Source organism: Myotis brandtii, unplaced genomic scaffold (assembly GCF_000412655.1).
Source record: "Myotis brandtii unplaced genomic scaffold, ASM41265v1 scaffold2514, whole genome shotgun sequence".
NCBI lineage: Eukaryota > Metazoa > Chordata > Mammalia > Chiroptera > Vespertilionidae > Myotis > Myotis brandtii.
Genome location: NW_005359533.1, coordinates 95,204 through 120,156, shown reverse-complemented (window position 1 = coordinate 120,156; position 24,953 = coordinate 95,204). Strand labels below are relative to the sequence as shown.

Genomic DNA, 24,953 nt, shown 5'->3' with positions numbered 1-24,953 from the left:
TTGTCTGTTTCTTAAAGGGCTGGGAGGATGGAATGCTGGGCATGAAGAAAGGAGGGAAGCGGTTGCTTATTATCCCTCCAACCTGTGCTGTTGGCTCTGAAGGGGTAATAGGATGGACTCCGTCAACAGATTCAGTCCTGGTATTTGAGGTGGAGATTAGGCGGGTGAGTGAATTTGTGCTATGCTGTGCTGATGAGTCATGTTTGCTGGTTAAGTAAAATGAGTAAATATGTTTGGGAAAACCAGAGTCTGAAGATTTATATCCTTCCTGGCTCTCTATTCAGAGTCTAGGAGAGGTCGTGACTGAGCAAATTACTTCTCTATACTAACCTTTTTATTTTGTCCTTAAAATAGTGATTTCTGCCTAAAGTGCATGCTTTTTGACTTAGTAATTCCATGGCTACAGATTTATCCTATCAATTTATTCTCATAAGTATGTAAAGGTCTCTATATGTTGAGAGATATATAAAAATAGATAGTTTCCTCCTTCTGCCATATTGTTTGTAATACTAAAAAACTGGAAACAACAAAGTGTCCATTACTAAGAGACTGGTTAAGTTATGTTTTTCTTTCATAGAGTGGACTTTTATGTAGCTCTTAAAGAATATCCAAAATCTATTGTTAAATGAAAGAAAGAAGTTACAAAACAGTATGGATAGTATGGTCGTGTGTGTGTGTGTGTGTGTGTGTGTATCCATCTACTTTATTAACAACTTAACTCTTAATGATTTTTCTCTCTGGAAAACAATTTTCTAGAACTACTAATAAACAGTAAGATAATTTTTTTTTTTTAAAAAGGAATGATTCTATGTGATTTTCTCTGGAGAATGGAAATGGAGTTCAGAAAGTTTTACTTTTTTACATTCTACCCTTTTGTACCATTTAAAATTTTTGTCATGAATTTATAATTTTTGTTATGGAATTTGTAACAAATTATGGTTAATTAAGTTAGCACTACTCTCTTCCTCCCAAGGGGGGAAAAGACCTTTGTTTGCTTTACACTGCGATTGTTAGGTCCAAATCTGATTATGTTTGTGACCATAAACTATAAAATACAACAAATAAATATTATGATCATCTTTATTGTAGCCATATTCCTGCTACCACTGAGAAAGAATATGCTTTTCTTCTCAAGGACTCTTCCCTAACTGGACAGTTTTCTCTGGGGGTCATTTCAGCCCTCTTTGACTGACAGGCTTCCAGCTGCCTTTTCCTCAGCTGCTAATAGTCTCTCAGTTTTCCTTTGAGTTTGAGGAAATCATGGCTGGTAATAGATAACAAACCAATTTGTATCCATCAAGACTGGCATTTTGTAAACATAAAAATCATTATTTTTTTCCAGTAATCTAATAATTTCAAATTGACATGCTTATTAAATTGTCAAGACTGAATCAGAATGATTATGCCCTGTGTGACAAGAGTGTTGAAAAGGATTTATACACTCTGTGTAGAGTATAAAGTAGTTGTTCACCCTTGCTGGTGTGAAATTTAATGGTATATATCAGAAGTCTTAAAAATTAGCATACCTTGCCCTGGCCAGTGTGGTTCAGTGGTGGGGCATCTACCCACTCACTGAAAGTTGAGGGGTTCAATTCCTGGTCAAGGGCAAGTACCTGGGTTGTAGGTTTGATCCCGGCCCCAGTCGTGGTGCATGGGGGAGGCAGCCAATCGATGTCTCTCACATCGATGTTTCTCTCCCTCTCCTCTTCTCTTCCCGTCCTCCTGCTCCTCTTCCCTCCTTCCCTTACACTCTAAAAATCAATGGAAAAAATACCTTCAGGTGAGGATTAACAATATAAACAAAAAAATTAGCATACCTTTTAACCAACAGTTTAACTTCTGGGAATTTATGCTTTGGAAGTACAGGTTGTCCCCAAAACATGTATACACACTATGACAACTGACAGCTCACTTTTGAAAATGAAATGTATTTTAAGAAACACTGCCTTTATAATTATTCAAAGTGTATGTATATTTTTTGGGGGTACACCCTATATTTAAGTTATATGCAAATATATAGATATAAAGCTATTCATAGAAGTATTGTTTGTGATAGAAAGAATTGGAAATAACTTGAGTGTCCAACAGCTAGGAATTGGTGAAATATATTTTGTAATACCATAGATATTTATGATTTCCCAGAATTCTTTGGAGATTTTTTTTTTTTGTACATAATAGTAGTTAAGGGCATGACCCTTGAAGTTAGACATACTCTTCAGTAGTTAAAAGTGATGTTGTAGATCATTAATTTAGTAACATAGAAATAGATTAATATATCAGTAAGTGAGCAAAGCAGATTGCAAAACAGTATGGCCCCATTTTTGTAAAAACACACATATGCCCCCACACATACGCACATAGATAAATAAATGTGAAATACTACATCTTAAATTCTAACAATGTTATTGCTTAGTGGTTGGATTATAGATGATTCTTGCCCCCCTCCCCCTTTTTTGGCTTATCTACATTTTCTGATTTGTCTACAATGAATAGATTATGACTTGTGTAATGAAGAATAAGTAAAATGCAAGGAGGATGGAGGGGAAAGGGTGCCTTTTTGGTGACCTGTTTCACCTGTGGGTTCTTTCCTTAGGTGAAGTTTGCCAGAGATTCCGGCTCTGACGGACAAAGTGTTAGTTCCCGGGATTCTGCCGCCCCTTCTCCCATACCTGGTGCTGACAGCCTACCTGCTGATCCTGTTGTGTCACCACCCACATCGGTGCCTTTCAAGTCAGGGTCAGATACTGGATTTGTATCAATCTCTATTTGTGTATAAAAATTATTCTTAGAGAGGTTTAGAAATAGGGGTATAGTTGAAAACTAAAAAAAAACCCCAAAATTTAAATAACTTAAAAATGTAATGAGGAAAATGGGAAGATACTTGCATCATGTTTTTCTGACAAAGGATTAATATTCGTAGTCTGTAAAAGCACTAACTCAGATATTTAAGAATGCCTGCTAAACCCTGGAATAAAATTGGTTAAAAGGCATAATCACAAAGTACATATTGAAGGAAAAAAAATGTAAATAAGCATTTGGATAGAAAATTATTCATCTTCACTAGCTTTCAGAGCTTAAGCAAACTAAAGAGTTAAATTTTTGTTTTACAGCTATTAAATTGGTAAACATTTTCAAAAACAATTTGTTTATCAGTATAATTTGGACTTGTGATTATGGATTTTGTTTTCATCTCAGGATATGTTCTACTTGCTTTCAGGGAGCCGACTCTTCGTATCAAATCTAATTCCCTCAGTGAACAGCTTACAGTGAATACAGTGAGTATATGAATCTGTCTTCCCTCACCCCCAATTTGCTGAAAAGTTTTCATGTATGGGTAAGGATAAAAAAATGTTGAGAACTGTGGATGTAGCTGGAAATTAATGGTTAATTTATTCATTTCCCCTTACTTCTGCATAGACAAACTTGGGTTCAAATCTTTATTCTTATAATCATGTGGCCTCCAGAAAGTTATCTAGCTTCTCTGATCCTCAGCTTCTTTATTATTAAAATGCAAATAATTCTCACAGCCTCCTTATAGAGTTCTTGTAATGATTAGAGATATGTTTGTAAAACACTAAGCTCAGAGCCTATTTATAGTATGTCTTCAATAACCTCTCAAGAGATTTTTCTGAGGTTTACATGAAATAATGCCTCTGGAGTTTTTAGTATTATTTCTGGCATATTGTAAAAGTGCATAACATTAGCTTATTATTATTGTAATTACTGCATATTATTGTAATTACACTACATGTCTACATATTTTCATTCTCTCAGAGGAATTCTGTACTAATTCACCAGCTAGTTGACTTTGAACAGGACATTGGCCTCTGTGTTTCCCCAAATGTAAGATAAGATCAATACACTGTTATAGTAAAATTTGGATTTGAATATGTTGAAGGAGGATGTATACTAGTTTGCTGCTGCCCTGCCTGGTTTGTGATGGCATCTGAGTTTGCTACATGTGGATGAGATGATAACTAAAGTACTTCAAGTTCTAAAGTTCTGTGACCTTCACCTACCATATTTGGAAACAAGATGATTATGTGGAGTGAAATTGATAAGTAATTTCTCTCTAACCCTAGTTTACTTATTTATGTTCAGCCCAAAGCAGGAATTATTAAGCAAATAATTGATCTGATATGTGTAAAAAGTGATCTCCTAAACCCAGAAGGTAAAGCCAAAGAATCAGAAGAAAACTGAACAACAATTATAATTTTAGATGTTTAAACAATCACAAAAAATTGTCCAGAATTGGTTCTATTGTGCTTTCTAAACATGGCTACTTTTGTCAACTATTTCTAAGTTTCAGTAACCTTTAGTATACTAGTGATCTGCCTTTCTTTTTTTAATATTTTTTAAATTGAGGCAAAATTCACATAACATAAAATTAACCATTTTTCTCTATCTTACATTTAAATGTTTATGTTTTGTTTTGAATAGGTAATTACATTCAAATAGTATAGTTAGCAAAACAATATAACAAGATATACATTGAGAAGACTCATTCCCACCCCTCCCCCCATCTCACTACTCATTCCATCTCACCCCTCTTAGGTAACTGCTTTTATTAGTTTGTTATATATTCTTTCAATTTTTCTTTATGCAGATGCAAACAAATTTGAATATGTGTTTATTTCTTTCCCTTTCTTTCACAAAAAAATAGCATACTATATATTATCTACCTTGCTTTTTACATATTATAATATATATAATGATATCTTCCCATATTAGTGTATACAAAGTTTTCTCATCCTTATTTTGTCTCTAGATCATAGTATTCTATTGTATGGAGTCTTCTCTTGACAGATCCAACCTTTTTTTATTATGCATATCCATCAGTTAAGGAAAAAATGAGCACATACTCTCAGTCCATGTCTATTTACAGATTATATAATAAAGTTCTGTCAATCCTTGTAAACAGGTTTATTGTCTTGTTACTGTAGCTTTAAAATAATTTAAAAATAGAGGTTATGATAATTTTTCTGTGTTCAATAGATCACCTTATGTACTCTCCACTGAAGGCTGTACTTTGGACCAGTTAATGGCTGCATATGCTTCTAGCACAGGGGCTAGTGTGTAGTCAGGGTTACTACACTAGTATGTAATATGTAGTTAGTGCCAAGTCATAGTTAAATGAACCCAAATTTAGAACAAAGAGCTCCTGTTTCCTTCTCTCCCCACATCTCTTGTGAATATCTATCTACTGAATTTTCCCCAGACTTTTGAAAGGGTGCAATAATCTAAAATGCCTTCTTCCTTTAATCTATACTTTATTTTTCATCTGTAAAATGAGAATAATTATGCCTGGTGGGGAGACTTGATTGAAATGAAGTAATACATATGAAACCACTTCGTCCAATCCAAACATATAGGGAATTATTTTTACTGTTATTATTATGTATGACCCTTGTATGTTTCTAGGCCAGAAAATGTTCTCATTTTCTAGAAGAGATGGTTTCAAATAGATATGTCAGGGGGACTTGTTGAGTATGATACAAGAGCCAAAGACATAGAGTTAACTGAAGGTATGAACCTTGATAACAGTGATTTTTATGACTTTCCTGTCTTTATAGAATCCTGATACAGTCAAGGCCAAGTTGATCTCTCGGATGGCTAAAATGGGCCAGCCCATGCTGCCCATCTTTCCACCACAGCTGGATTCCAATGATTCAGAAATTGAAGTATGTTCCCCTGACTGTATTAGAATGACTAGTGCAGAAGTTGCTATCATCTGTTCCTTTGGTTGAAATTAGCTGCTTTTTCTGCCTCTAGCCCAGAATCATTATTTAGAGAGTTTGTATTCAAAATGAAACAGGTTGTTATCGGTACATGTGTTTCTATTATGATAGCAGTTCCTCTGAGAAACGGAAGCAATTTCATACATCTGCCACAAGAACTGAGCATTTTAAGGAGGTAATTTAGCCTTCCATTGGAAACTCTATTGCCAGTAAAAATCACTCTGTAGGCATCATGATGCCCAACTCATGAAAGATGCTCAACTTGTATTTGTTGATTGAATGTTCGGGCCCTCTTGGGAAATGGTGGTCTTCCCACTGATGTTATCTATACTAAAGATAACACTGTTGTGTCTTTTGGCATTGTATGTGGTGTGATTTTTTTGAAGTTCAGGAATTTTGTTGCAATCAAATCAGTTTTTTTCCTTTATGATTCGAAAGCTTTCCCAATCATATGTGTTTTTAAGAAATATTTATTATTTTACATTAGATATAAAATTTTAATCCATCTTAAAATTGTATGATATGAAATAACTTAATTTTAATTTAATTCTTTTCTCATTGGTTGGTTCTTTGTTGATGAAACCAGCCTTTTTCAATTGAAATGCTTAATAGAGATTGATTTTTTTATTTTTTGATGTAAAACATAGAAAAGATCATATTCCTAAGAAAAATTTTCCAAAATAGCTTTATTTTTTATAACTTTGTTTTATCTCTTTTTGGAAAAGTGATAAGTAGATTTAACACTTAAAGGAGAGATTTCAGTTGTTATAGGACTGGTCTCTGGAAATGAAATTTGGACTGGATCATATTAAAAATTTCAAGTGTTACTTATTCATTATAGAATAATTTGAATTATAAAGAAAAAAGAAACATATTTGATAATAAGGCCATTCTTCTATATATATATTGCTGTGTAACCTGATTTTTTAACTTAGTGTCATGTCATAAACATTTTTGTTAATATCAATAATATAAATAAGGTAAATAAATAAAGCAAAGCATTATTATCTTTAAAGGCAACCCAGTGCTCTAGTATATTCATTTATCATAATTCCGTTCGCTCTGTTGTTAGACATTTAGGTTAATTTAGAGCTATAGTGATGTAAAAGTGGGATGCTTTTTCAGAAATGCTTGATACATTTCTGAGTATGTCAGGAACAAGAGGAAGTATCAAAATAAAAGAGTGAGGTTTCAGCCCTTGTGTAGTAAAGCAGATCACAGTCACTATACATTGTGCCTCAGGTTTTTCTTTTCCTTCTCTAAATAAGGAAGATGTTTGTAAGATGCCTTTGTTTAGAGTTACAGTAGAGAACAACAGTGCTTTGACTTTTATGAAAGGAAAGAATGGGGGAAAACACTCTAAAAGTATATTCTCCCCCAAACATTATGGTAATGAGATGCAGTGGACCCTGGTCTGTTTTCATTGGGTACCTGCAGGTCTAGGGAGATTATGTAGCAGGAAAGAAGAGGCTGGCTTATTCCCTGGGTTTCCTTGCAAGAGACCCCTCTTGTGTGGGAACAGATAGGTCAGGCTTAAGGTCACTGCTGTTTTGGTAAATGATATGTTCTGGAGAGCAGTCAGTTTAGCTGCTTCAAATAATAAAACTTAAGCAACTTAGAATGTGTGAAGAAATTATATTCAGTTATTTGATAAGATTTACAGGGAGAGGGATTTTACTCTATTACATAATACATTGCTTTCTCCCCACAACCCACACCCCGAAGTCTTGCATTCCTGCTTGCTTTTCCTTCCTCTTCTGTGTTGTAAGCAGGGTTAGGGTGGATAGCCAACCTTAGTCTTCAGCTAAGGACTCATACACAATAACGAAAACGCTGGTGCCTGTTTCAGGAAGTGAATGCTCTGCGAGGAGCTGGGCAACCCATGCCGCCTCCATCCATTCAGCCCTCTCTTCAGCCTGCGCAGCCAGTGCTACCACAGGTCACCACACACGGTAAGGAAGCCCTCTGTGACTCTGGCCTTGAATTGGGTCGGCACCAAAGTTATCATCACTGTTCTTTATATTGTTAGGCTGCATCGTTTCAGTACTGAGAACTGGACTAGAATGTCAAACTTGTCAGTTCATCCCTGAGTAGGGCATTTTCAGACCTGGTGGTGTATTGAGTCTGCTTGCTGTGTTGCATTGAGAGTTTTGGAATTATGCACTCAGCTACTGAGATATCTCCCTCTGTGTAATTCTGTGCTTCCTGTCAGCTGACGGGATTGTTCGTTTGAGTCAAATGCCCCTGAGAAGACCCACTTTTGGGTCGGCACCAAAGTTATCATCACTGTTCTTTATATTGTTAGGCTGCATCGTTTCAGTACTGAGAACTGGACTAGAATGTCAAACTTGTCAGTTCATCCCTGAGTAGGGCATTTTCAGACCTGGTGGTGTATTGAGTCTGCTTGCTGTGTTGCATTGAGAGTTTTGGAATTATGCATTCAGCTGCTGAGATATCTCCCTCTGTGTAATTCTGCGCTTCCTGTCAGCTGACGGGATTGTCCGTTTGAGTCAAATGCCCCTGAGAAGACACACTTACGTTCCACTAGCCCCGTGGTCGGCAAACTGCGGCTCGCGAGCCACATGCGGCTCTTTGGCCCCTTGAGTGTGGCTCTTCCACAAAATACCATGTGCGGGTGCGCACGTACAGTGCGATTGAAACTTCGTGGCCCATGCGCAGAAGTCAGTTTTCAGCCTGGGCAAGTCTATTTTGAAGAAGTACTGTTGATGTTTGGCTCTGTTGACTAATTAATGAGTTTGCCGACCACTGCACTAGCCCATAGCTGAGACTCCAGTAGAATTGGTTTTAAAAGATTAGGTGAGGAAAGTGGTCAAGGCTGAAGCCCAAAGGTTTGTAAAGTGCTACTTTGGACTCACACAAGCAAGGGTGGGTAATGGTGAAAACTTCTTGCTTTATCTTAGCACCTCAGCCGTCTGTTTCTGGACTCCAAGCACCCTCTGCTGCCTTAATGCAGGTTGCACCTCTCGATTCCCACTCCTCAGCTGTATCTGGAAATTCCCAGTCCTTTCAGGTAATAACATTTAAAAACCATGTCATTTATAATCTGTAATTTATAATGGCCCAGTCAGTCTTTTTTCTTCTTCCTGCACAGTTCATACAATAGCAGCTCTCTACAATCAGAGATTATAGTTTTTCCCCTTCCTGAACCACCACTTTTTCATCCCTAAACCAGTCAGAGGATTACGTGCCTTATGGGTTGTTTTAAAGATTAAGTGCAAGAACAGACCAAGCATCTGGTTCAAAGCCTGGCACACAGTCAAGGCCCAATCCATGTTTGTTTCCTTTTCACACATGCCTAGCAGAGGGATACACGTCTCCTGTATTCTTTTCTTTCAGACAGCGGATAGGCTGAGATTCTGCACTGTACTCAGCGCACCCACTTTCGTTCCACTAGCCCATAGCTGAGACTCCAGTAGAATTGGTTTTAAAAGATTAGGTGAGGAAAGTGAGGATATTGTGTTTATCCCTACTGGCCAAAGTCAGCACAGTAATTGTAGGTTGAGGGTGGAGGCTTCAGAGAAAGTTCAGCTGGACTCTGGTGTCCAACTATCCTCTAAAAGTGACTCCTTAACGTAGGTTTTTTCTGTTTTTACAGAAGGCAGTGGCAGCAGCCTGTCTGCCTCTGCTGACTGTTTGCCAGGATAGTGGACGCTTTCTTCTGTTCCTGTACCTTTGATGGATGAGACATACTCCCAATGATAACAGGGGCTCACTTCCTGGGTGATTCTTAATGGAGGGGTGGAGTGATGGTGGACAAGGTGTATCAGAATTGCAAAAGTCCCACTTGCTTTCTCTCCACTCCCTGATAGAGAATTATCATCCCATAGACTAATATTTTTTAATATATAATTAATGGGTAGTTATATATCTGAAGCTATATAAGCTTAATTTCTTTAATTCATAGAACAGTAACTATCATCATCAAAATGACAGCTGCTGTTTGTTGTGCATTTCCTATCTGCCGGGCACTTAACTTATTAGCTGTTAGGAACATTACCTGTGTATCACTACAATTCGTCCACACAACGACCCTAAGAAGTGGTGTTACTGTTTTCATTTTATATTTGAGGTGACTGAGGCTCAGAGGAAAATAGAGCTCTTGGTTACACAGATGAGCAGAAGGCAGCAGGAGAGAGGCATCTTTTGGAACCTGGTGCGTTTAGTTTGGCATCTCAGTGAACAACTCTCCTTTTCCCTCAATGGAAACTAAGCAGAGTTGTCTTAGTTTTAACATTTCTTAAACCCAGGCCTGCTGGCTGAGATATGAATTCCTACTTAATCAAATCGTTTCACCAGAGGACTGAGGAGTGACCTGACGCCCTTCCCTCCCTTTGTAGGTAGGACTTCAGTGACCGGGTTACAAAGCCAATGCTCCTGCTGCAGGTCTTAATACCAAACCCTGATCTCATCCATCTCCAGCTTCAATAAGTTTGAGTCTCCTTCTAGCTTGTCCACTTGATTCTATCAAAGATAAATTAAGCAAAAAAGAAAGGCACAAATGTTTGTAAACCAGCTGTAACTTGGCATTTTCTCAGCCCTATGCAGGTATGCCAGCCTATGGTTATCCCCAGGCACCAACTGTCACCTCCCAGCTGCAGCCCGTTCGGCCCTTGTACCCAGCACCGCTCTCTCAGTCTCCCCATTTTCAAGGTAGGTAGTTTCCCATCATATTTTGCTGTGCTCTCCTTCCTCCCATCCGGTTTTCATGTTGACTCCAATAGATCTCTGCCCTATTTTTCTTATCTTTTTAAAAATAACTTTCTCGAGGTATCATTTAGAGACCATGCAGTTCACTCATTTAAAGTGTATAATTCAATGATTTTTTTAAAGTAAATTTACAGAGTTGTGCAACTATCACCACAATCCAATTTTAGAACATTTCCATCATTCCCCCCACACCCCTCCCAAAAAAAACCCTCATCTCACTTTCTGGGTTTTGTTTCTTGCATTTTTCCCCAGCCCTTTTTAAATTCCTCTATCAGTGTGGCTCTGTAGAATTTATTTCTGGGTTTTGTTTCTTGCATTTTTTCCCCTGCCCTTTTAAAATTCCTCTGTCAGTGTGACTCTGTAGAATTAATTAAAAATAGCAAAACATTGGAGGAAATTGGGAGAGAGCATGATGGCTGTTTGTGGATGTTCAGTAACTCAGGTGAAAGCTGATCTGGTAAAATTTTTAAATTATGAAAATAATATACTTTTATTAAAAGTCCAAATAACGCAAATGTGAAAAGTACTGTCCTCCATCATTAAAACCCCCTGACCATAGGAAACTATTTTTAACAGTTACTTAGGTAACTTTTCAGGTATCTTGTATGCATGTACAAGTGTGGTTGTCTAGTGTATAAAACAAAACAAAATAAAATGTAAACAGCTGGGATGGTGTTCTACCTTCTTGCTCTGAAGCTTGTCTTTTGCGTAATAATCATCTTTGCTATTAGGATAGTGGTTGGAAGAACAATATATCCTACAACATAATTTATGGGTTTCCTGGATGCAACCTTTGTCTAGAAGCCCTGTCCCTTCTCCATCCAAGAAATCATGAAATCTGTCATCTCCTCTGTATAGTTACCATCCCTCCCTCCTCTCCTTCAAGAGACATGATTGTGTCTGTGTGTCACCAAATAGTTAATCTTGATTTTCTCTGTGGTCCTTTTGTACATTCTGTTGTAATGATCTGTTTAAATGTGAGTCTCTGCCCACCAGACTGTGAGCTTGCCTGGGGTAGGAACCATGTTTTATTAATTGTTGTATCCCTGGTACCTGGCACGCAATTGGATGAATGGAGAAACAATCTGAGCTGCTAGTGCTATTGCAGACGGAAGTGAACATACTTGTGCCCTTGGACCAAGCTGTATCCCCTGGTGCATTTTTCAGGAGCATAACCTGGTTATTGTTAGCAGCCTTTTGGTCTGTCTGCTCTACATCTTCTCCTGAAGTGTCAGTACAGGATTTTCTGGTGTTTAGAAATGTTTATTTCTTTCCTCTGCTGATGGCTTTTCCTCATACAATGTCCTCTACTCCAGTTTCGTAAGTTTCTTTTTTACTTTTTTCTGTTTAGGATCTGGTGACATGGCTTCATTTCTCATGACTGAAGCCCGACAGCATAACACTGAAATTCGAATGGCAGTCAGCAAAGTGGCTGATAAAATGGATCACCTCATGACCAAGGTGCCTGTCAGGTCGGGGACTATGTTGGAAATGGATACAAGCAGGGGTACACATAGGGAGCAACCAGGGCTGTAGGTAAACTCTTTTTTGGTTTCCTGTGTTCATAGTAGTTATTTCCCTAAAGGATAGTTTTTATTTTGGGATCCAGTTAGCAGAAGAAAGCTCTAGTTTATATTAGAGATTGTCTCAGAAACTCATTAGCCCCCTCAAAAAAGGGGTTCTATCTTGGGTATGTTATATTTCTCCACTTAAAATTTTCTCACAAAGTCGTTCTGGCACCCCTTTTGTAGGTTGAAGAGCTACAGAAGCATAGTGCTGGCAATTCCTTGCTCATTCCTAGCGTGTCAGTTACAATGGAAACAAGAATGATCATGAGCAACATCCAGCGAATTATTCAGGTAAGGTGATCAGGAACAGAGCATAGCCTGGAGTCTTGCCCTGTTCTCTCCCAAGACTTACTACCCTTTAAAACCTCCACTCCGGAAATAGAGAGCATGTGATAAATGCCACACTGAGGTGGGAAATTCTGGAAAATCCGTTATGGCTTAATTCCAAGTGACATCACTATATAGTCAGGAGGAAACATTTCTCTCTGAGCATATTTCAAAATTTTGTTTTATAGCCATTTATATGTTTAATCTATTGGGCATAGTGATTTGTATTCCTCAGGTATAAGTTTTAAGTATTTTATAAGTTTTTTACCTCAAAATATGTAACGTTGCTGTCCAAGTTGATTCCCTTTTATCTGGCACTTTTCTCTTAAAAACTTAAGATATACATCATGCATTTTGAATCCAGGAAAATGAAAGATTGAAGCAAGAGATCCTTGAAAAGAGCAGCCGGATAGAAGAACAGAATGACAAGATTAGTGAACTAATTGAACGAAATCAGAGGTAATGACAGGTACGGGGCACTAGCTAGGATGGACAAAAGGGTTTAATTTGTAAATGCCCAAGTTAAAAAACATATCTGTTTAGGGCAATTTATCTGTATTTCTCCTACTGTTTCCTGCCTGTCATGTGAATTATTGCTTGTTTTCTGAGAGGCGTTTCAGTAGAAAGAGCTCAGTAGGCTGTGATGTGAGGCAGACCTGTGCTTGAATCTCAGCTCTGCTCTTCATTACCTAGCTTTAGGTATTGTGTTTATTCCTACTGGCCCTAGTTTCCATAAAAGTGATGCTAATACTTAGAAAACTGGTATCAACTCTTCCTCCACTGTGTAGGTTGAATCTATTTAAGCAACCAGAACCTCACTGATTTCCAAGCATTTTGTAATTTTTCTAGATCCTTTTGAAGATTTGAGGGTGGGTCAGGGATACATGTCATGGCATATAGTGTTTCACTTAAATCATTCTCCCATATTTTTCTTCTTCATGTCTCTTGTCTCTCACATGGAAGGGGGGCAGGGAGGGGCTTTCTTTTCTTCCCTCTTGCAGCCTTCTTACTCTAGTCTCTTTTGCCTTCTCATCCCCTTCACCACAACACACACCCTTCCAATTTCTCTTCTCTTCATTATGCAAATTCAAAGCAGTTCACCTCCAGCCCAGGTTCCGACTCTAAACTTGATTGCAGCTCTCAGGGAAAGAAAAAGCTTTTATATTGTTCATGGAGGTAGAGAGCAATGTTGTGAGGACTGAATGTGTGTTACACCTGGAATACATTTGATGCTTGATAAATGTTTTCTTTTTCCCTATTTATTTCATAGGTATGTTGAACAGAGTAACCTGATGATGGAGAAGAGGAACAACTCACTTCAAACAGCCACAGAAAACACACAGGCAAGGGTATTGCATGCTGAACAAGAGAAGGTAAAGTCACTGGGGAGAGAAAAGCCCAGATCAGGATGTGTAGAGCTCAGGAGTGGTCCTGTGTACGTAATTACCAATCTGCTTTTCAACAGAATTTTTGCTCTCATTGGGAAGAGAACTAGAAATCTTCCAAGAGATTTTAATATGTCCATCATCCAGATATCTGTTAGGTAATATACTTTGCAATAAGTTGACTCAGAAACAATCACTGATCTTAGTAATTTATGAATTATACAGCTTATTACAAACTAAATTTATTCTGTTGATAAGAAAGTAGACAACTGTAAAAATGCATGTAAAGTATAAGAACAGTAATGGTAGTAGCAGTATGATAGTGCAGGGGAGATGGTTCAACCCCATGACTACATTGCTGTCCAGAAAGCAAGACTAGTCACGAGAAGAGCAACCACTTACTGCCTTTCCTGTTAGCTCATTTCTAATTTTTATAGGAGCACATCAGTTCAGGTGAGATTAAGGTGGTATTTGTCACTTGTTTTTACCATTCCTATTTATTGACATTCTTTTAATCACAATTTTCTTTATCACTCTTAATACACAGAATATCATTAGAGAGTTTTCCAGATTAGATTTTGCAACCAATATTTTACTTCCGTTTGTCTAGCGCAGGTCACCATTTAACATACATCAAGCAGTCAAAAGTTGAAGCATTCCCTTCTTTTATTAGCTCTGTTTTTCTAAGAACCCCCAAAGCAGTAACTCTCATGGTGCTGATCTTTACATTATAGTACTACTGGTAGTGCAGTACCACAGGGGAGAAATTATAGTTGATTGCCATTGAAGATATTCAGTTTAAATTTCTAAATTTCCTTTTTTATTTAAAAAACATACATGTAGAAAAGTTAGGAAATGGTAGGAATACCTTTTTTTCATGTATCAGATTGGTGATGTTTACCAATAGGTTGTGACTGTGTCCAGTGCTATTAATATTCTTTGACAACACCATTCAGGATAGTTGTCATACTTTGCTTAATTAAGCTCATTTTTGAGCATTTTATCTTTTCATTCTTTTCCAACTACATACAATGCTACATCAAACATCCTTGTAGCAACATTTTTGTAATCTTCCAAAGTATTTCCTAAGGACACATTTCTTCAAGGCAATTCCTGAGTCAGACACTTTGTACATTTGAAGGTCTGATTTTAGTTCAATGCGGATTGAAGGTGGGATTAGCTCCCTTTCTACCAGGGCAGTCAGCATAGAGTATGTGAGGTTGGGTCATCACTTAGAGACAAAGAACACCCATTTTAAAGTTACGTCATACTTTGTTACTCTTTAGGCCAAGGTGACGGAAGAGTTAGCAGCAGCCACTGCACAGGTCTCTCACCTGCAGCTGAAAATGACTGCTCACCAAAAGAAAGAAACAGAGCTACAGATGCAGCTGACAGAAAGCTTGAAGGAGACAGACCTCTTCAGGGGCCAACTCACCAAACTGCAGGCCGAGCTCTCAGGTGTGTCCTGTGTAGAGAGGGCTGGGACTTTGACCATTTAAACTTAAGGAATTAAACTATTTCCTTCCTCTCAATACCTTTGGCATAATGCTCATGAAGTTTGTGAAGACTGAGCCAAAAATTAAGGTGGTCCAGTATAAACCTACATAAAGGACAACAAAAGAACTGACTATGCGTGTAGAATTGACCAGTGGCCACAGTTCCTCTTTGTTTGAGCCAAGTGTTGGCCTTCAATATCTTTGGACTTAGAATTGGCCTCGTAGGCCTGGACGTTAGAGTTGCTCTAACTCTTGACAGTGGAAGTTTTTGAAAGAGATGCTTCCTGTACTGGTTGCCTGTTTCCTGGAGAATAGATTGCAGCTCTCTAGCCAGCACTCAGGGCCCCTCCATCTTGGCTTATTTCCCATTATGCTGCTCAGTTCATCCTGGCTCTACTCTTCAGCACATCTGTAGTTCTTGTCTTGCTTTGTATCCATGCTGTCCTCTGGATTTGGTGTGCCCACCCTCACCAATATTTGTTCCCATTTTTTTCCCAACATCTGCCTCTTTCAGAAGATTTCCTTGTTTTTTCCCTACAATATTTGATCTTTTTTAAAAAAAATTTTCCTCAGGGATCATTACAACCATTCTCACATGTTGCCTTTGATCAGCACTATTTACATGTATGTTTTCCCCTCTAGAATGCAAGCCCCTAGAGGGCAAGGATGGTGCCTCACTCATATTTGTAAAGGCCTTTCCTCCAAATTAGTGTTAATTCAGTGCTCAAAGGTGGCACAAAGGTGGTGCTCAAGCCATGGTGACTTGGGTACAAGATTTGGGAAGACCAGCATGTTGATGCATCCACCTCAGTGTATAGAAACAAATGTGGACGACACAGATGGGACCAGTGGGTGGAGCTGGAGCAGCAGCAGAGTGGGAAAGAAGCAAACTTCACTGCCTGGTAGCTAAAAAAACCAGTGATGTCAGTTGGTACAGTGATATCTTAAAGATAAATCCCCTTTCTTTTAGAGCATAACCTGGGTGCACATGAGAGATAGGCTTAGATTTAAATGTCATACAGATATCTTCTTTTCTGCTTTTGTGGTGCCCTATGACAATTACCTCAAGAGTTCCATAGGATCTCAAAAATTTTCTAAACAAAATAAATGATGCATTACATTTTTAAGAGATATTTCAAATAGCTTTATTTGAGAAGGCATATTTTGAAAGCACACTTTTGGTAGAATATCCCAGCTACCAAGAAACTTGAAAATACTTTACCCAGCCAGTGAGAAAGGGCTGGACCAATACCAAACAGATCTGTCTAACGTGCTAAGACAGTGGCTGTAATGGAATTGTGGGAGTGATATATTTTTAAGGTGGCCTCTAACTGCTTGGAACTTTCCTGTTTTGCGGGTTAGTGGGGAAGTCACTATATGGCTTGATGAATCTATGGCTGGTCAGTGAGGTGACAACTGAAAGGACTGAGGCAAAGATGCTTGTGTGGTAGGATTGGGAGATCACAGAATGCAGCTTCTCAGAAGCTTCTGGGATGCTGTATAGCATGCTGTAGCTCTGGTTCTGCAGCTAAGTGTCTCTGCTGTTACATCCCAGAGCTCCAAGAAACCTCTGAGCAAGCACAGTCCAGATTCAAAAGTGAAAAGCAAAGCCGGAAGCAACTGGAACTCAAGGTGACAGCACTGGAGGAAGAGCTGGCTGACCTCCGAGCTGAGAAGGAGTCTCTGGAAAAGGTAAGTTTTACAACTTAACTTTCTCTGTTGAACCCCAGTGGCCAGGATTAGCTGTTTAATACACCTTTTTGCTTTCCTTTTAAAGATTACAATATTATTCAAATAAGACAGAAAAGTATAAAATTAAAATAAATTTTATCTTAAAAAATAAAATTTTTCTTTTCCCCCTATCTAATCTCGTATGTTAGAGGTAGCTATAAACAATGTGTCCTTCTGGGTTGTTTTCTGTGTGTATAAAACACACACACTCACTTATACTAAAAAATAAAATTTTTCTTTTCCCCCTATCTAATCTCATATGTTAGAGGTAGCTATAAACAATGTGTTCTTTGGGTTGTTTTCTTTGGGTATAAAACACACACACTCACTTATACTACATACACATAGCTACACTGATGATCATGTTTTAACAATAATGGGGTCGTATTTAATGGTTTTCACAACATTGTGGACATTGTACTAATAACAATGAGAACTTTCTCATTCTTTTTAACTGCTGCATAGTCTGCTATGAGGTGGTACCATAATTTACTTCACTGTTCACCTATTGATGGATATTTATGTTTCTCTTTCAAGCATTGGTACTTTGGACATCCTTGTACTATATAACTATTTTCGCAAATTTATTTGAGCATTCCCATAAAATAGATGGTTTGAATTAGAATTGTTGGATCAGAGGAAATGCTACACATCTAAAGTTTTAAAATAAATATTGCTAAGTTATCAGAAAGTAGAGTGGGCTGGCTTACATTTCCAGCACTATGTGCGTAAACCATTTCTCCATCCCTTTTTCAAATCTGCATATATCAAGTTTTTCTAATCTTTATAGTCGGATAGGTGACATATGCTATCTTGTTTTAGCATGTATTTTTGTTAGTAGTAAAGCTTTCATATATTTAATATCTATTTGTTTTTTTCTGTGCCCTCTTTCCTTTGCCCTCTTTTCTATTATAATATTTGATTTGTAAACACTATTAAGGGTATTAATCCTTTGCCAGTTATAGATGCCACAAATATTTTTCTAGTTTTCTGTTTTTAAACTTTATTTATAGTATCTTTTGTTGTGTTAAAATTTTAATATCAGGGTAATTTCAACCCCATTGAACAAAGTAGGCGAATTTCTGTCTTCTCTATTTTCTGGAATGGTTTAAATATAAAAAGAACAAACTATTTCTGAGGTTTCAGTAAAACTCTCTAGTAAAGAAAGCCCTTTTGGCCTAGTGCCTTTTAGGGGATAAATCTTTAGGCTCCATTTTTTAGTTTCTTCTATGATTTTTATCAATGTGTTTGTTTTTTTAACCAATTAATTCTGATTTTGTGGCTGTTTTCAGTTTTTTATTGTTATAGATCCTTGTAGCACACAGTCTTTATGAACATGATTTATCATTTCCTTAAGATAAATTATAGTTTGTGGAATTTCTAGGTGTGCATATTTTGAAATCTCTTCACAAGACTGCCAAATCACCACCTAAGAGAGTATACCCATTTATTTTCTTACCAATTGGGTGTGAAAGTCTCCACTTCACTGTTGAGATATTCCCCACCTCTTAATAGAATTGTAGTTAAACCTCTTGTTTTTCTCCTTGTTACAATTTTCCTAACCCCCCAGTAGCCAAGAATGGTAAATACATAGGGAAAATTAACTAAAAAATGCATTGTTTTTAGAAATGAAGTAAGGACTCATTGAGGTCAGTCACCATTGCCACCATCTCCATTTATCCTCTGTTAAACAGCTAGAGCTGATGATGGTTCTCTTGTTCCTAAGAACCTCTCAGAAAGGAAAAAGAAGTCAGCTCAAGAGCGCTGTCAGGCTGAGGAGGAGATGGATGAAATTCGCAAGTCATACCAGGAGGAATTGGACAAACTTCGACAGCTCTTGAAAAAGGCTCGTGTGTCCACAGACCAAGCAGCTTCAGAGCAGGTAATAGGAAACAGCACTTTGGAAATAAAAGGAAGGCATGAAGGGCTCAGAAAAGTTTCTAGTTTCTTCTTTATCCTTTATGATGACATTTCTCATAGTCAGTGCTCTCACTTTGGAGAAAGATGGGAGAACGCAATCCAGATACAGGGGTGGGCAAAAGTAGGTTAAATTGCCAGCTATCATCTAAAAGATAAATCATAAGTAAGAATACAAAATAATAACAAAATGAAAAGACAAATAATACAAATAAATAATACAATAACCTATACTAATTAAAGGTTAATATGCCAATTAGACCGGACGTCTTCCAGACGTCTTCTGGACAACTTCCGGACAAAGCCACGGTGACAGGGGCTGAGGTAGAAGTTAGGGGCTATCAGGCCAGCAGGGGAGAACAGTTGGGGGCAATCAGGCAGGCAGGCAGAGGCGGTTAGGGGCGATCAGGCAGGCAGGGGAGCAGTTAGGGGCATCAGGCAGGTAGGCACAGTGGTTAGGGGCATTAGGCAGGCAGGCAGAGGGGTTAGGGGCGAACAGGGAGGCAGGCAGAGTTGTTAGGGGCAATCAGGCAAGCAGGCAGGTGAGCGGTTAGGAGCCAGCGGTCCTGGATTGCGAGAGGGATGTCCGACTGCTGGTTTAGGCCTGACATCCCCTGAGGGGTCCCGGATTGGAGAGGGTGCAGACCCGGCTGAGGGACTCCCCCCCATGCACGAATTTTGTGTACCAGGCCTCTAGTTAATAAATAAGTAATAATACAAGAATAAACTTTTGCCCACTCCTGTATATACAGAAGAGGCAGGAATCAAATAATCTTTCTGTTTTTAAAGCTTAGTGGAAATTTAACTATATAAGTAAAACATGAAAAAAAGTCTTTATCAAAAAATTCCAAACATTTTAAGGTTAAAGTCCTCAAGCACCAGATATCATCTTTCAGACACATTGTTACCCTTTAAAACAAGGGGGTTTATTTAGGTAATCAGCCAGGAAAACGGAATAGTGGCAGGACACAGCTGGCTCTCCAGTCCATCTGACAGTGACCTTTCTCCCTGTAAATTCATAAATTCCTATTTGTTTGCCCATTTAATTAGAGTGAATTGATACCCTCAGTTTGATTACCTCCGGGAATTTTGACAAAATTAAGTTTCTTCTGACCCTACAAAGTTTAGGGCCTGGACCCTGAAAAGATGAGCACATTCCAGTCCTGCCTTCTAGGAACCTGTCTAGACAATCACACCTTTATCTGGTGGGAGTATCTTTTGGAGTCCTGACAACTAATGACATCTTCATACTTACCTTTAAGAAGTTCATTTACTGTCCTGCTGGTGTGGCTCAGTGGTTGAGCTTTGACTCATGAACCAGGAGGTCACAGTTCAAGTCCTGGTCAGGGCACATGCCCCATAGGGAATGTGCAGGAGGCAGCCAATTGATGATTCTCTCTCATCGATGTTTCTCTTTCTCTCCCTCTCTTTCTCTCCCCCTCTCTGAAATCAATTAAAAAAAAAAAGTACATTTTACTTTTAAAGTAACTAAGGTCTTCCAAACAGTTGTTTCCCTATGAAGCTGGGTTATTAGCTTATTCTTTTGCCTTACAAAAGATGGGCTTCTCTGGATGCAGCTGGACCCCCAGGATACAGTGATTGCATTTTCTTGGCAGCTGTCTCTAGTACAGGCTGAGCTGCAGACCCAGTGGGAAGCAAAATGTGAACACCTGTTGGCCTCCGCCAAGGATGAACACCTGCAACAATATCAGGAGGTGTGTGCACAGAGAGATGCCAGCCAGCAGAAGCTGCTCCAGCTGCAGGAAAAGGTAGGCGTTTTCCCCAAGGCCAAACAGCTTAGGCAGCCCAGGTATATGAGACAAACAGGTTGTATGAGTCTTGTTGTTTCTTTTGATCCTAAAGATGCCAATAGCTTAAAAACAAAATCACACTTGTTCAATTCTCCACAGTAATATTTCGCATTTATTTGGGATGGCAGATGAGTGATCTACTAAAAGAAAAAGCAGCACTAGTATTCTAAGCATGTTTTCCATTATTATTTGATCTTTTTATTAAGCGAGTATTTATTGAGTACCAGTTGTGTTCCAGACACTGTGGTAGGGAAAGGGCTTACAAAGAACTTGGCCCTCTAGAATCTCAAAGAAAAGAAAGAGAGACAATAGAGCAGGGGTCCTCAAACTTTTTAAACAGGGGGCCAGTTCACTGTCCCTCAGACCGTTGGAGGGCCGGACTATAGTTTTAAAAAAAACAATGAACAAATTCCTATGCACACTGCACATATCTTATTTTGAAGTAAAAAAACAAAACAGGAACAAATACAATATTTGTATTTGCATGTGACCCGCGGGCCGTAGTTTGAGGACCCCTGCAATAGAGCAACAAAGGTGAGCATTAAGTTCTATGAGGCCCAGAGAGGAGGTGCCCAGGGGAGAAGAGCCAAGAAGGCCAAGTAGCTTTGGTAAAGTGACGAGGCAACATAACATTCTGGAAAAAAGCACCGAGATACGATGGAGCATGGGTGTGGTGGAATCATCTTGGCATGAAAATGAGAGGGAGAGAGAGAGCTAGGAGATGGCTTAGAGCAGTGATGGCGAACCTTTTGAGCTTGGCGTGTCAGCATTTTGAAAAACCCTAACTTAACTCTGGTGCCGTGTCACATATAGAAATTTTTTGATATTTGCAACCATAGTAAAACAAAGACTTATATTTTTGATATTTATTTTATATATTTAAATGCCATTTAACAAAGAAAAATCAACCAAAAAAATGAGTTCGCGTCTCACCTCTGACACGTGTGTCATAGGTTCGCCATCACTGGCTTAGAGTCATGGTATGCAAGTCCCCATATCTAGAGGTCAGTTTCTTTCTTTAAAATATCCAGTTGAAAATCTTTGACTCAAAGATGATGAAGGCAATCTTGTAGGTGAATAGGTTGCTTTTAATGTCCAATGTTCACATGTCTATGTGACTAAACTTATAAGCTCCTTTTTTCATTATATTCTTGACCTGATTAGGAACAAGGCAAGTGACCTTGTTGGGAAAGAGGAGGTCAAGTTGTGAGATGAGATTAAGTGATGAGGAAGTAGATGCTCTGAGTCAGCAGGCATGGGCTGGGGGTGGAGGGTGTGGACACCAGCAGACCTACCTGATGTTGACACTTGATGCTTCGGACAGTCCTCCTACTGGGTTTCCTGACTTTCCCGTCTGGTAGTCCAGGTTCCCGAGCCCACAAGCACAATCTTCCTTTTGCAGTGTTTAGCCCTCCAGGCCCAAGTCACAACCCTGACGGAGCAAAATGAACAGCACATCAAGGAAATAGAGAAAAATAAGTCGCAGATGTCTGGGGTTGAAGTTGCAACTGACTCATCAGAGAAGGTGAGCTGGTAATTTGAAGAAGCAAACTATGTCATACTAAGCATTCAGAAAGAATGTGGCCCATTTGTTGTGTTGATAACTTATTTTTTAGCTTTAGTGATGCACCTTTTATCTGACTTAAGTACAAGTTAACCCTTTGGAACCTCTCACTTTTGTGGTAAACCCTGAGGGCCCTATCCTGAATTTTTGACAAATACAGGAAGTGCCCCTAAATCACAGGAGAAGAGTGCGGAGTATGCCCAGCACCCATTAGCCACTAATCCTGGAGCCCACAGAGCTCTAGTGGGGGTCTCAGTGGGAGGAAGGCAATAATATATGGTCTGTGAGCTGTCTTGGGCATAGCTTAGCCATCCTTGATAACTCTTTTGTCAAGGGCTGCTCATTGTGTGGTATTTCCCTCTGCATAGTGACTGCCTCAGTCTCTGAGTTCATGACCAGTTGTGTCCCGCTGTAGAGTTCTATGAAAGCTTCATTTTAGCCTTCCAAACCCTCTGGAATTTATATGCATTCCTTATCCCTTGATTATGTAGCATACATTTTGGTACTGTTTTCTCCCCTCACATCTTCACTCAGGTCAAGAAGATTATGAACCAGGTGTTCCAGTCCCTGAGGGGAGAGTTTGAGCTAGAAGAATCGTACAATGGCAGGACCATCCTGGGGACCATCATGAATACCATCAAGGTACAGCCAGCTACAGATTGTTGCACCGAAATGGGGATCTCATTGCTTAAGTACCTTCTAAAGCAGCGGTTCTCAACCTGTGGGTCGCAACCCCTTTCACAGGGGTCGCCTAAGACCATCGGAAAACACATATATAATTACATATTGTTTTTGTGATTAATCACTATGCTTTAATTATGTTCAATTTGTAACAATGAAAATATATCCTGCATATCAGATATTTACATTACGATTCATAACAGTAGCAAAATTACAGTTATGAAGTAGCAACGAAAATAATTTTATGGTTGGGGGTCACCACAACATGAGCAACTGTATTAAAGGGTCGCAGCATTAGGAAGGTTGAGAACCACTGTTCTAAGGGGTCGTAAATAAACAACGATTCAAGACTGTTCTTCAGCAATTCGGATGCCTGGAATGACTTTTGTCTGAACAGATAGGGGCTGCCTCCTGTGAGAGGAAGAAGCAAAGCCATTTGAACTAGATGACCAGTTGTGTTTATAAGGTCTGAAGAACTAGGAGTGCCTGCTCATTCCTCTCAGTGATAATCTCCTCCTTGGCTTTTGAACAGATGGTGACTCTTCAGCTGCTAAACCAACACGAGCCAGAGACGGGAGAGAGCAGCAATGAAGACGAGGAAGAAGAACAAGAAGAAGAAGAGCAACCTGGGAGCCCTTCCCAGGAGCAGTCGGTCTCAGCCAGTTCTGAGCCGTCTCAAGCACCCCTGAGTAGGGAGAGGCAGGAGTCCCCCGTGGTGCAGACGGAGCAGGTAGTCAAGGAAGCTGACCCATTGCCTCCTCAGGCCCTCCCGACCCCCCAGGAGGATGCACAGAGAAGGGAAGGGAGGTCCACAGAAGCAGAGGTGCTTGCAGAGATAAAAGATGATTTGCTCCCACCCAAACTGGCTTGCATCCCCCCTCACAGAGCTCTGGTGCCCCCGACTTCAGTTCCCCCTGAGCCTCCAGGCCCTGTAACTGTGGACTCTGAGTTTGAGGAGACACTTGCTGCCAGCCCATTGGGAATTGCCTGTGTTGGGGAGCAAGAAAGCTCCATGAGACTGTCCCTGACTTTAGACCCTAAAAAGGGAGACCCACTGTCCTTGGAGCCTGAAAGTCCAGGAGGAGAGCCTCAGCCTCCAGAGTTCAAGAAAGAGGAAGATGTCACTGGTTCTGCTGGTCCCTCCGAGGAGCTGTCAATCACAGAAGCAGGTTCTGTAGCTGCAGGGGCAGCGCTTGGACCCAACCACTCTTCTCAGCGTTCCAGGTATGTCCCCTTGAGCAGTTTCAGGGACAAGGTGACTGCAAGGTTGTTGCTGGTTTTTCCAGAGCTGGCAGTTCATCCCTCAGAGACTGACTGATGGACTGATCCACTTTTTCATTCATTCATGCATTCATATATGTATTCAGTGATGCCTACTATAAAAGGCTCTGTAAGCCCTGTGGTAGTGTGGTAGGCAAAGCAGATTTGGTTCTTAAGATAAGGAGCTTACAGTCTAGTGGGGACTGTTATGAAAGCATAAATACTGAAAAAAAAAAAGAAACTGGGTGTATAATAGAAAATAAAGGGGGAGTTATTCTACTTTAGATGGGGTGGTTCGGGATGGATTTTGAGAAGGTAACATTTAAACAGATCTGAAGGATGGGAAGGGGACTTCCACACCAAGAGTGTGAGGAAGAGATTGCAGAAGGCGAGAACAACACATGCAAAGGCTCTGCGGACGGAGGGGATGTGACACAGGAACTGAAAGAAGGCCCAGTAGTAGGAGAGGGCTGGTAAGCTGATGTTGGGAAACTAGGTCATAGGAGATTTTGTGTTACTGTTAGAAGTTTGGACTTTAAGTACAGTGAAAAGTGGTTAAAGGGATTTAAGCAGAAGAGTGACTTGCTCTGATTTATTAGCTTTAAAAGTTCTCTCAGCCTGTGGGTTATGGAGGGAGTCAAGAGTGCTAGGAGGCCAGTGTGGGAGGAATTCCTGGGTGGTTACCACAGCTGTCGGATTCTTACCCCAGAGCCTGTGGGCACTGTGGTCTAGAGCAGGAACATTTTC

The 24,953-nt window shown here is 39.5% G+C and overlaps 1 protein-coding gene across 3 annotated transcripts in view; it reads left to right on the top strand.

The window, feature by feature from the left end:
• Nucleotides 1-24,953, top strand: part of FKBP15 (FK506 binding protein 15, 133kDa) — a 54,497-nt gene that overhangs the window by 25,434 nt on the left and 4,110 nt on the right. For all 3 annotated transcript variants that reach the window (XM_005867845.2, XM_005867844.2, XM_014540959.1), the window contains 18 exons: nucleotides 18-164; nucleotides 2,594-2,736; nucleotides 3,218-3,275; nucleotides 5,574-5,681; nucleotides 7,588-7,690; nucleotides 8,660-8,769; nucleotides 10,295-10,409; nucleotides 11,818-11,927; nucleotides 12,218-12,325; nucleotides 12,726-12,820; nucleotides 13,632-13,734; nucleotides 15,033-15,204; nucleotides 16,798-16,934; nucleotides 18,700-18,855; nucleotides 20,507-20,659; nucleotides 22,104-22,226; nucleotides 22,800-22,907; nucleotides 23,479-24,170. In XM_005867845.2, coding sequence (XP_005867907.1) covers nucleotides 18-164; nucleotides 2,594-2,736; nucleotides 3,218-3,275; nucleotides 5,574-5,681; nucleotides 7,588-7,690; nucleotides 8,660-8,769; nucleotides 10,295-10,409; nucleotides 11,818-11,927; nucleotides 12,218-12,325; nucleotides 12,726-12,820; nucleotides 13,632-13,734; nucleotides 15,033-15,204; nucleotides 16,798-16,934; nucleotides 18,700-18,855; nucleotides 20,507-20,659; nucleotides 22,104-22,226; nucleotides 22,800-22,907; nucleotides 23,479-24,170 — 2,741 coding nt within the window. The remainder of the gene's footprint in view (nucleotides 1-17; nucleotides 165-2,593; nucleotides 2,737-3,217; nucleotides 3,276-5,573; nucleotides 5,682-7,587; nucleotides 7,691-8,659; nucleotides 8,770-10,294; nucleotides 10,410-11,817; nucleotides 11,928-12,217; nucleotides 12,326-12,725; nucleotides 12,821-13,631; nucleotides 13,735-15,032; nucleotides 15,205-16,797; nucleotides 16,935-18,699; nucleotides 18,856-20,506; nucleotides 20,660-22,103; nucleotides 22,227-22,799; nucleotides 22,908-23,478; nucleotides 24,171-24,953) is intronic.